General features: G+C 40.9%; 1 protein-coding gene across 1 annotated transcript in view; it reads left to right on the top strand.

Moving 5' to 3' along the window:
• Nucleotides 1-12,306, top strand: part of wdfy3 (WD repeat and FYVE domain containing 3) — a 120,060-nt gene that overhangs the window by 55,970 nt on the left and 51,784 nt on the right. Inside the window, 4 exon segments of the mRNA XM_034216627.1 lie at nucleotides 5,280-5,498; nucleotides 8,473-8,654; nucleotides 10,486-10,717; nucleotides 10,800-10,960. Coding sequence (XP_034072518.1) covers nucleotides 5,280-5,498; nucleotides 8,473-8,654; nucleotides 10,486-10,717; nucleotides 10,800-10,960 — 794 coding nt within the window.

Below are 12,306 nucleotides of genomic sequence, written 5' to 3'. Positions count from 1 at the left end.
TTTAGTGGGAGAAAAAGGTTCCTATGTCTGATTGGCTGGGCGGATTGCAAACCACGCCCCGTAAAATTCCAAATAAGTTTTGTTCAGCCGCCATTTTATTATCCTGCACAAATGCAGAGAGACTAACTAGAAGCCAGTCCCCGACTCCGGGGACTTCCGGCCGGGGACTTCGGGTGGCAGTATACGCCGTGAAGTTGTTTGCGGCCTGCCAGTAAACCCAAAGCAGAAGAAGAAGAAGTGACGTCAGCGGCTTCATTTGCCTAATCCTCCCCCAGGGACTTATTCCGGTGTGAACGCGATCTGTACTTAGTTCATGAGAACTAAAGAGTTCTCATGAACTAAGTTCAGATGAACCTTTGTGGGAAAAGTACTGCGGTGTGAAAGTGCCTAATGGCTTCCTTTCAACACCAGTAAAGTGATATGTTTATTCAGCAGTGAAAAAAAACCCACATGTATAACTTTTATTTGTATAGTGGTGTGTTCACAAGACCAACCAACCGCTAGTCACACAATTTCTGTTGTGTTGCCACCAGGGCCGTATCCAGGATTTCCTAAATACCGAGGTCCAAACATGCTAGGGGGGTCCGGGGGTATACTCCCCCGAGATTTCCGGGATTTTCATGATCTAGTTAGGTGCTTTTTAAGTCCTGTGGGGGGTCACAAATTGGATAATATATCGATAACCATGTCAGTGGGCTGCAGCATACATTATTTTTAATTAGTTGATTGTTACTATTAATGATCTGGACATGCAGAATAGGCTAAAATTATCACAACACATTGTCAACATTCATTTTCCATGTCTCTCTCCTTTCCATAACCTGCAGCCTCTCTTCCATCGTCTTGAGTCTCTCTGTCTTCTTCCTGTTCATTACTCTCTCTGTCCTCTACTCTTTCTCTTTGTTCAATCTCTCCCTCGTTGTTCACTTTTTGCTCCTCCTCACTTGTCGCTCCTGCCAGTGAATTAAAAGCAATTCAGCAATTTAGTTAATTTCACTTGTTTGTTTGCATTATTTATTTAAATCTGTTATGTTTGATTCTCAAAAGAGAACAAAGATGTAAGCAAATTGTGTTTCATACAATTGTATGTTATTATGACATCATAACTGCAATAGATGTATGTTGTTTAAAAATTATGCCTATTGTAAATGAAGACTATTGTTATAGATGGATAGATAGATAGATGGATAGATAGATGGATTGATAGATAGATGGATAGATAGATAGATGGATAGATAGATAGATGGATAGATGGATTGATAGATAGATAGATAGATAGATAGATGGATAGATAGATGGATAGATAGATAGATGGATAGATGGATTGATAGATAGATGGATAGATAGATAGATAGATAGATAGATGGATAGATGGATAGATGGATAGATAGATAGATGGATAGATGGATAGATGGATAGATGGATAGATAGATGGATAGATAGATAGATAGATAGATGGGGTTATTAAGCCTACAGTACATTATTTGTGTGACTGTACCTGCAGTTCCTCCCTGACTTCCATCACTTTCTCTCTGCCTGTCCTGTCTCTTCCTTACCAAAGCTGAGCTTCGACTGACGTAGTCTTTACATTATATCTGAGTCAGTGTAAAAAGAAAACAATACAATATTATATCTTCAATGTTTTACTCAAATTGAAATGAAAGAAAAACATTACAACGTTTGTTAAAAGGTAATCCTTCTGACATTGGATGAATGTAATTAACGTTAGCTCTCTAGCTAGTTTATTCACGCAATGTAAAGCAAAGTATAGCCTATAGCTGCAATATAAGTTAGTGTGCATGTTGTCGGACGTCCACTGACTAACGTAGAGCGTTCACACAGGATCTGCTGCTCATATGATGTCCTGATGAACAGAAACACAAGCAGCCCACTGGACTCAGATCTCTAGATACCTCATCACTCCTCCGCTGCTCCGGTACAAGTCCGGGCTGCGGTGGTTTGTTGATACATGTCGTCTTCTTCTGTTTGCTTTAATCAAGGCTACGTAGTTATGCAGTTATGCAGTTATGCATGGTCAGTAAATAGAAGTACTACAAATAATCCCTTTTTAGTGCAATTATTTCACAAGTTTTGTTATACACAGCTCGAAAAAAATTACCGAGGTCCGGACCTCGGTGACCTCAATGGTGGTTGCCACGATGGCGATCGTTGAGGAGGAGAAGTGTCCTGCGTTCCACACTTACACCGACATTTAAAGTGGAGGGGAATTAAAAACTAAGTGTAGCCCCCTAAGCAAGTGTTGTGTGGCAAATACTTTGAAATACCTTTGCCCACACTTATTTCTGAAATAGGTTTATACATAATTAAAGTGCATTATGAATCAAAATACATTCTTGCAGTCTTATTTTACACTTATGCAATAGGGAACTGATAAAGGCATTTTGAGTTAATATTAATAATTGATTGATACATATTGAATCTGGCTTTTCTGTTTTTTGTATTCAATAAAGAAGTATTGGGCCATAAGAACATTTCTGTACCCAAGCAGGTTCCCTTTCCTGGAACTTAACACACTGAAACCCATACATCAAACCCATGAGGGATCTCTCTTTCTCTGAACACCTTGTTACCACACTCACTCATCATCGTGTTACCTTGTTGCATCTGCAGTGTTTCCCTTTTGTTTTATCCCTGTGTTATTTTTGATCTCTTCCTTTCTTCTTCTAGTGGCTCAGTGTTGTTTTTGAACCTCTCAGGATTTCTCCATCTCCCCCACAAATATTGTATTTGTTCTGATGTTTTTTTTTGTAGTTCTCATCATTTGTGCAAGCAAAAGAAAAACAACAACACCTTAAACCCAAACACCCCAGCCGCAGACCTGAAGTTAAAATTAATCTGTGACGTTATGGTCGATTTTCTGGAGCCTCATTTAGTATTTATGAAGCACAGCTAGACTCCCCCCCCCCCCTTTTCCTCCGCCTCTCCTCTTCGTCTATCTGCTCTCCATATTTCACACTTATCTCACCTCCTTCCCTACCTTCTCCTTCCTCCCGTCCTCTTATCTCTTCTCCCTGTCTCTCTTCTCTTCCTCTCTCGTCTTATCTCTCCTTTTATCCTCCCTTCTCTACTCCTCCCTTCTTCTCTCATCCATCTCCTCCTCCTCCCTTCTCGTCTCATTTCCTCAGCTGTCCTCTCTCACCTCTCCTTCTTTCCCCTCCTCCTCTTCTCCTCCACTCCTCTAATAATCGACCCCCCTGTTCACGCACTCATACATTACTATCATTTGCTCCATCTGTTTACCTATTCATCCGCTCCCTCTGCACTCATCCCCCCACACTCTCCTCCTCCTGTCTTCTCCGGCCAGTCACTATTTATAGACCTCGCTCTTTTCCTCCCTCATTTCTTCCCCGTCACTCACATCCTGCTTTTCTCCTTCCTTTTCATCCCCCACCTCCGTCTCCAACCCTCCATGATTTCTTTGTCTCTTCTTTACTGTTTTTTTTTCTCTCTTTTCTCGCCTCCTTTGTTTCAATCCCCTTCTTCCTGTCTCTATCCCACTCCTATCTATCCCATATCCTTGGATGACATCCTATAGAACAGGGGTGGGGAACCTTTTTCCTCTCAAGGGCCATTTCAATTTTTCCAACATCCTCCGAGGGCCGTACAAATGATTGACCTCTGCTTAAAAATACTAAAATCACAGCCCATTAATTTCGCCTTTCTTTCATGCTGTGCAAAGAAAAAGCAACCTCTGAATCCAGATATTTCACCATGACTCGCACCACCAAAACAGAAAGATGTGGACACAAGATGTGTGCAAATTTATTTAGTTTCCTATCCATGTGGACATGATTTAAGTGGGGGGGACCTAACCTCCTCTAGGGGGGTCCCCCCCATGCTCCCCCGGGAAGATTATTTTTTAAATGTTGAAGTTAAAAGCATCAATCTGGTGCACTTTGAGAGCAAAATTAGGAGATCTATGGATACATCTCTCAACGCCCATATGAAACAGAACTGTAAACAGATTTATTTTTCTTTATGGATATTTTACAAATCACTCCCCTTTCAAACTGTATTCTTGTTTATTAATAACAACTTTTTTTTATACCTGTTTACTTTTTTCTCTTATTTTTTTATAACTATAATGATCATATAAAGATGTGCCTTTACCTCACTGGTTGGAGAAAAAGCTTATTCGTTAGCATAGCTAGCTAACCAGATGCTAATAACAACAAAGTTATTGACTGTCTGTATGATCAGTATGTCAGATGAACAGATCGCCACTGGGCTTACAACTAAAACACAGCCATGCAAAAACTGCGGCATGTGTACGGCTCCTTATGGGTACTGCAATTTTTGGAAGTACCGGAGCCGCGTTCTGGTGCTCTCCGTCAGCACTACACCACTGTCAGACCAGAGCCCTAGAGAGATAATCTCTCTAGGGCTCTGTGTCAGACGAGACATATACCACGTGATGACACGTTAGGCTCGTGTTGTATTCAAGGACCCTGACCTTGGCCAGGAAAAACAGGCACTCGCTTGTTTAATTTTTTTGCGGTCTAGATTTCTTTAATTTTTTTCTTTTTTGCGTGTGTACATAAATTACCTCGAGGGCCGTACCAAATTGTCTCGCGGGCCGTATACGGCCCGGGGGCCGCAGGTTCCCCACCCCTGCTATAGAAGCTCATTCATCAAAAATAGCCCCAGTTTTCTCAGTCTCACTGAGCTCCACAACCATCTACTGATATACAGAACAAATATTCCCTTTGAACCAAGTCCACAGCCTCGCTTCACAAATCAGACGTAATGTTAGGTTTGTCCTCCTGTAAGGCCGTTTTTCTAAAATCTATCCTGGCTAGTTGTTGGCTGTGTGCCAATTTTAATTCGGTCAAGTTTTGGCAGACACAGTGTATCAAAAATATGTAAATTAGGGTTGCACAATTATTGCAATATTTATCCAAATCACAATATGGTAAGTGCATTTTTCAAATCGCAGTAAGCTCAATATTGGGTAAAGGTTAAATAAATTCAATTAAACAAATGAAGTTAACTGGAAAGATTTATCTGCCTACAACGGTGTTCTAACCCTGCAGCACCTCTTTTCACCCTCTGTCTGAAACCAGAGCCCAGTCTGCTCTGATTGGTTAGCTGGCCGGCTCTGTGGTGATTGGTCAACTGATTAGAGATGACCCGCCCCTTAGCCTATCACTGACAATGTGATGGAGCGCTAGCCAATAGAAGCGCGAGTTTTACATAACGATGAAGTCAGAACTTGTTATTAACCCCTTTTCCTCCATCTTTCCTTCTTTCTCCTCCAGGGGAGCGCTTGTTTCCTCCTCCGTCAGGCCTCAGCTACTCCACCTGGTTCTGTGTGGAGCGTTTCAGCGCCGCCCCTCACGCCCACCCGGTGCGCCTGCTGACGGTGGTGCGCCGGGCCACGTCCTCAGAGCAGCACTACGTGTGTTTGGCGGTGGTTCTGTCCACCAAGGACCGCTCGCTCACCGTCTCCACCAAGGAGGAGCTGCTGCAGTCATACTGTGAGTATAGCAGGAACACATATGTAAGACAATGTGACCTTAGAAAAGAATGAACCAAGATATTAAGTATCAGAAATGTGTCCTCTGGTCAGAGATTTTATTAATAGAAAAACTTGCCTTTCATGAAGCATATTCAGACAGTCGCCTATACACCAACAATGAAAAAAGTGAGCACATACTACAGTATTAAAACTCTGATATAATATCTGAGATAACAGAAAATGCTGCGTTTTAGTTTAATAATTACAGTTAAGCTCACACACACTATTTTATGAACATATATGTTCAACTGCTGAATTAAAAAAAGAATAAATGAACGAAAGAAAGTGAAAACTATAAAGCAGATTCAGGCAGCAGGCGAATAGATTAACATTCAAATGATTAGCCTACAGAACAGTACAGCTTACAAAGAGGAATTATACATCTGCTCCGTTTACAACAAACACAATATGCTCTTTTTAATGTTCTTAGTAACCTTGAAATCCTGCTGGTAATGCCCACCTTTTTAGACATGTTCCAGTTATCTGATTGCATCTTTTTGATGTAACTATAGTGGAATACAGTTACCTTTGTATGTGTCCTGATTACGTAATACCATTACATGTAATCTGTTTCTCCCCAAGCCGGAGTCCAAATAGTAAGCTTAGTAGGAGTGAATACAATGTGAGTTCAGTTGTTATGGAATCGGCCACAGGGTGGGACTCTGCAGTGATGGAGTCATCATTGATGATGCATACATAAACACAGTAAGAAGAATGAAGTTATACAAAAAAGGGAGAAATTATTGAACTATTATAACAACTGCATTAAAAACTTTAAAAGAAAATAGACAAGCAATATAGATATACAAAAAGGAAAGTAAAATAATAAAATGACTTTTTACTTAAAAATCAAATATGTGCAGACTCCAAGTGGTAGAGCTGTGCATTTAAGATAAGATAGAGCTTTATTGTCTCCCTTAGGAGAAATGTGTCTTGGGCATCGAGATAATACACATAAAACATTCAGGTCAATCAGTCATAGATACAGAACAGAGATCACATATCACATGGCAAAGAAACAAACAAGAAACATACAGGTACAGCACTTTCCCTATTGCACATATCCCTATTGCACATACATAATCAAATTGCACTTTCCCTATTGTATTATACATAAATCAAATATTGCACTTTCCCCTATTGCATTCATACACAAATCAATATTGCACTTCCCTATTGCACCTATGCATAGTGTCCGTCAAATTGCACATATCCCTATTGTATCCATACCTATTTAGACATATTGCACTTTCCCTATTTAACCTTCTCGATTGCACAAACTACACTGTAAACATTGCCCCTCCCAACAACTCCTAACAGCATAATCACAATTGTTTCTGACTGTTCAGCAGCTTGATTGAGAGCGGAACAAAGGAAAACTTATACCTGTTCAATTTACAGTTTGGTAATCTATACCTTCTGCCCTCAAAGCAACTCAAACTCTCTATACAGGATGGGTTTGGGGTCGCATGTGATTACGGCCTTGCTTTCTCACCATCTCCTCAAATATCTCCTGAAGAGAGGATGGTGGAAGCATGCCAATTATTTTTCCAGCCCTTTTTATCAAGCTCTGGAGTTGTGATTTAGATTGAACTGACAAGTTACCAAACCATGTTGTGATGCCATAACGAATAATAGACTCAGTTGCTGCCCTGTAGAACATTAACATGATACATGTATCCACTCCATGAACCCTGAGCCGACGCAGAAAATGCAGGCGCTGGCTTATCTTTGAGCATACCTGATCCACCTGATGGGCCCAGCCTAACTGAGCATCAAAATAAATCCCCAAATATTTAAAACGTGAAACCTGCTCAACTCCCTCCCTGTTGAAAAGGACTGGGCTGTGATCACCTACTGACTTGGGGTCAAAGATCATTTCCTTTGTTTTTTTAACCTTTAACACCAGGTTGTGCGCCTCACACCACTTCACGACCTCTTCAATCTCAAGTTTATAAATAGAAATGTCTGAGTCTCTCGTCAGTAGACTAAGTATGGCTGTGTCATCAGAACACTTTATAATGTGGTTGTGTGTGTGCTGACTCCTACACTCATTTGTGTAGAGTGTGAAGAGAAGAGGAGAGCTAATGCAGCCTTGTGGTGCCCCTGTACTTATGACCTGTGTGTCAGAGAGGGTCGAGTTTACTTTCACCTGCTGCTGTCTTTCAGTTAGGAAGGAGTGATACCATCTGATTAAGTAAGGGTTCACATCCATCTGTTTGAGCTTTTTTAACATCATTTGGGGAAGAATAGTATTAAAAGCTGAGCTAAAGTCCATGAACATTAATCTAGCATAAGCTAAAGGATTTTCCAGGTGTTTTAGAATAAAGTGAGTTGTAGAGGTCAAAGCAACATCTGTACTTCTACCATCGCTGTACGCAAACTGGTAGGGGTCCAAGAGGTGTTGCACCTCAGTTCGCAAGTTCCCTACAATAATCTGTTCTAGTGACTTCATAACTATTGAGGTCAAAGCCACTGGTCTGAAGTCGTTCTCATGTGGGCATGGTTTTTTTTGTTGCAAAAAAGAGGTTCTTAAAAGAGGTTGCATTAAACAGAATTCTGCACAAATCTTTACATGATTTAGCAAACCTAATTGCAGAGATGCCCTGATAGAAACTCATCATGGAACCTTTCCTTTGCTAAGTTTGACCTGAACACAATTCACAACTGTGTTGCATAATTGCCAACATATTTTGTGTATTGTAACATTTTAAAAGATGTGTCAAAAAGGCAGAATGTTAATAATTTATCTTAAATGATATATGAGTGTATAGCTTCCCTCCCAATTGTTCCTTCACACAGGTTTCCCTTCTGAATGTGTGGACTGACTTTCTGCATATCTATAAATCACTGCCTTGTGGGATTACACTCAGTTACCCAGAGGTCATGTTTTGACGTCTGACTCATCGATTCTCCCCCCCCCCGTCAAGCAGCGGACGAGTCGAGTGAAGAAGCCGCCTTCTATGAGATCCTGCCCTGCTGCGCCCGCTTCCGCTGCGGAGAGCTGATCGCAGAGGGCCAGTGGCACCACCTGGTGCTGGTCATGAGCAAAGGCATGCTGAAGAACAGCATGGCCACTCTGTACCTGGACGGACAGCTCATCAGCACTGTCAAGGTAAACTCATTGGCTCAATCATGTCATATAGTAAAGTATACTCAGTACTCAGGAGTTTGCAAAGGGAAATATTGTTTAGAATCAGTACAAGTACACATACAGGGAATTTGGAATGGTGCAAAATGGTGAATCAATTAGAATCAAATATAATTTGTTTATTGTTATTTTAACATCATGTTAAGAAAGCAATCGTGACAGTCCATTTTCAATGATCAAGCAAGCAATACAAATAAATAATAATATGATGTATACACACACATATATGCATACATATATAGATACACATATAAATAAATACACACAAATTACAATTTAAAACGACGGGAAGTGGGATTAAGCATTGCTGACTTAAAAATACAGGAGTACAATTAATAAATAATAAAGTGTGTATGAAAAATTAAGTTATAAAAAAGGAAAACATATATAATTTTTTTTACTTAAAATAATTGACATAAGAATAAGGCATTTACTCTGAGAATCAATATCATATTTCAGAATTAAAAGTGGCAGAGCTTTGTAGTCATCAAAGAGGAAGCAACCTAGCTAAGTAAATAAATAAATAGTAGTTTATCACTAAAACCTAATTTCCTAACAATGACATTAAATAATACACAGACATGATCAAATCAACCCATAGTCATAGTTAAGAAAATGAATAAAAGCATAGGTTATTTTGACTAAACAGCATTGCACAAACAACAACAATAAAATACAAACCAATACAAAGTTTATTTCCGGGCAAAAGCAAGTCAAAAAGATGTTCTCTTTAAATATTAAGATAGATAAGAAGCAAAGATTTTGAGAATCTGAAACAATAGCATATTTGTTTATTTTTGTTTTATAAATGTATATTTTGTATTTAGTTATCCATATTTTATTTCAGTTGACTAACCGTTTTTCATTGGTACAAGACTATATGTTCATAATCTGATGGCGCTTAGATAGAATAATAAAGGGAAGATATCTCACTCATCAAATAAAAAACTGGTTGCTTGTACAATTAGCTAAACAGAGCGTTATGTCGGTTCAGAAGATGCACAGAAACCCATTTCCTAACTGAGGCTTCACACAGTCAGTCAGTGTGCTGTGGTGTGGCTTGTGGTTTGGTGACTTCAGATTCTCCTGAGATTAGAGTTCAGAGCGGGGGAACGGCGCAGCAGACCACAAGCCTCAGCCTCCTCTCCGCACTGCTGATAACAGCGGCTTCATTTCCTGCCCAGCTCCTCAAACAGGAAACAGCGAGCCGCTCATATGCCTGTCATGCGTCTGTGTGCATGTGACAGTCCTTGTGGCACTGTTTTAGGGAAAACAAATCCTCTCTCTTAGAATCCCTCTGGTGCTCTTCAGTTACTCAATAAAAAGGCCCCGATTATGCTTTTTTGGGCTATATCGACTTGTATAGAGTTGTGTGCTTATAAATGGTCTGCACAGGCTACAATCCCAACATATTAGCTACATAAAGTATCTTTGAGTTTCTTGAAAAGCGCTTGTGAGAGTGCTCTGCTCACCCAGGGGGAAAAACGAAAGGAGATGAGGGATGTTTGCAAACAAGGGTTTAATCAGCCGCAAACGAAAAATAAGGGTCAACATAAAACAGTGCACAATAAAACAAAGTCCACACTATAGGGCTTCTCAGGGCTGGCGTTAGCTCTTCCAGGACCCAGCCTACTGTAAGAGACCAGCACCAGGTTACCAACATGCTTTTATTTAGTGAGCCACCCCCATCCCTCCAGCAGCCGGCTCTTTAACCACACTCTGCTGCCGCAGCGCTCTATAAATCAAATGTATCATTATATTATTATGATTAAAAACAAGCTTCTCTCTCTTCCAGCTGCACTATGTCCACAGTGCTCCGGGAGGCTCTGGCTCCACCAACCCCCCCGTGCTGAGCACCGTGTACGGGTACGTGGGCACGCCCCCGGCCCAGAGACAGCTCTCCAGCCTGGTGTGGCGTCTGGGGCCCAGCCACTTCCTGGAGGAGGTGCTGCCGGCCACCAGCGTCGCTGCCATCTTTGAACTGGGACCCATCTACGTGGGCAGCTTCCAGGCCGTCTACCTGCCCTGTGAGTGGCCCTCAAAGTGTCACTCTTATTCCTTTCAGTTCACCGAATGCTCTGTTTATCATTTCATATTTTATATCCCAAGGTAAAGACTCGAAGACGGAGGTAGCCCCCGCATCCCCGGTAGCGTTGGTACCAGAGGAGAAGGTGTCCTTCAGTCTGTACGCGCTCTCGGTCTCCACTCTCACCGTGGCCAAGATCAGGAAAGTCTATAACAAACTGGACAGCAAGGCCATCGCTAAACAGGTCAGACCGCCCGCTGCTCGGCAGGTTGAAAAAACTCACCATGCTGGAATTGTATTATTCTAAAGCCACTATTTGTACAACCACATCTTTGAGATGCATTGGAGCATTTTCCACCTGAATACAGCTGCACAGTGGCTTTAGAAAATGAGGATTTTCAAATGAAAAGTCCTTGTCTGGGCTGGATTATAGGTCAGGGTCTCTTCACCAAAACAGCTGCAGTTATTACAGGATCAAAAAGAAAATAATAACTGGAGCTGGTGAGAGTTTTATGTGCAAAACAAGCTTTATTCTTAATAAGAAAAAGAGAATATAAGCCAGTGTCACAGGCCACCTTGTGTACTACAGAAGTCCCATCGCTGCAACATATCTGTCATCAATTGTTTCATGTACAAACATTCAAAACAAATTCAGACTGAAGTCAGAATGAGTAAATTTGGCGTCCGAATTGTGCCCGGGTAAAACAGAGTTATTAAGTACTTTCACATAATAATAAAAAGCACATTTAAATATGCACAGAAAATGAATTGGACTAAACACCAGCCACTAAACACATTATAGAACACAGAGAGTTAAACAAACAGAGGTAATGAAACATATTATAAAGTGAGAACAAATGTGTTTCAAAAGAGATTGAAAAGAGCAGACAGAGTTTGCAGCCCTGATCTCCTCAGGCAGGTCGTTCCAAAGTCCATGATTCCTGACAGCGAAGTGTTTGGATCGACCAGGGAGAAGGGACATAAGGCAATGAAAGGTCAGATAAATAACTTGGGGCGAGGCCTCTCAGGGCTGCGTAAGTAAGCAATAAGATCTTAAAATGGATTCTAAAGGTAGCCAGTTCAAGGAAGCCAGGATCGGTGTGATGTGGTCACTTTGACTAGCCTGAGTTCATTCCTAGAATCAGAGTTTTGGAAGAACTGGAGGCAGAAGAGCGTTCTTTAGGGAGGAAGCCAGGGAGGAGCAAATTCCAGTTATCTAATTCACTGGGGAGGAAAAACAGTTTCAAGGTGTTTGGGACATTCAGGCGTTTCTAGCAGCAACAGGGTCAGAGTGAAAGACAGGATTCACGGTAAAACATCAAGACAAAATAGAATTTAAAAAAGGATAATAATACAAAAAAATAAAGTGATAAAGTAACTGAAACAGGATATCACAGTAAAATGTTGAGCGTTTGAATGGACATATATACTAGGGCTGTCAATTTAACGCGTTAATAACGCGTTAACGCAAAAAAAATTTAACAGTGACTAACACACCATCTTATTATGCGTGAGTTACAGCTCCAAATGAGCTCCCTCCTCCGCACTTATCTCTTTTCCCCACCTGTCAACTTATTTCCCAGGATGCTC

Source organism: Gymnodraco acuticeps, unplaced genomic scaffold (assembly GCF_902827175.1).
Source record: "Gymnodraco acuticeps unplaced genomic scaffold, fGymAcu1.1, whole genome shotgun sequence".
NCBI lineage: Eukaryota > Metazoa > Chordata > Actinopteri > Perciformes > Bathydraconidae > Gymnodraco > Gymnodraco acuticeps.
The sequence above is the reverse complement of the archived record's forward strand: the minus strand, read 5'-3'. Positions and strand labels throughout refer to the sequence as shown.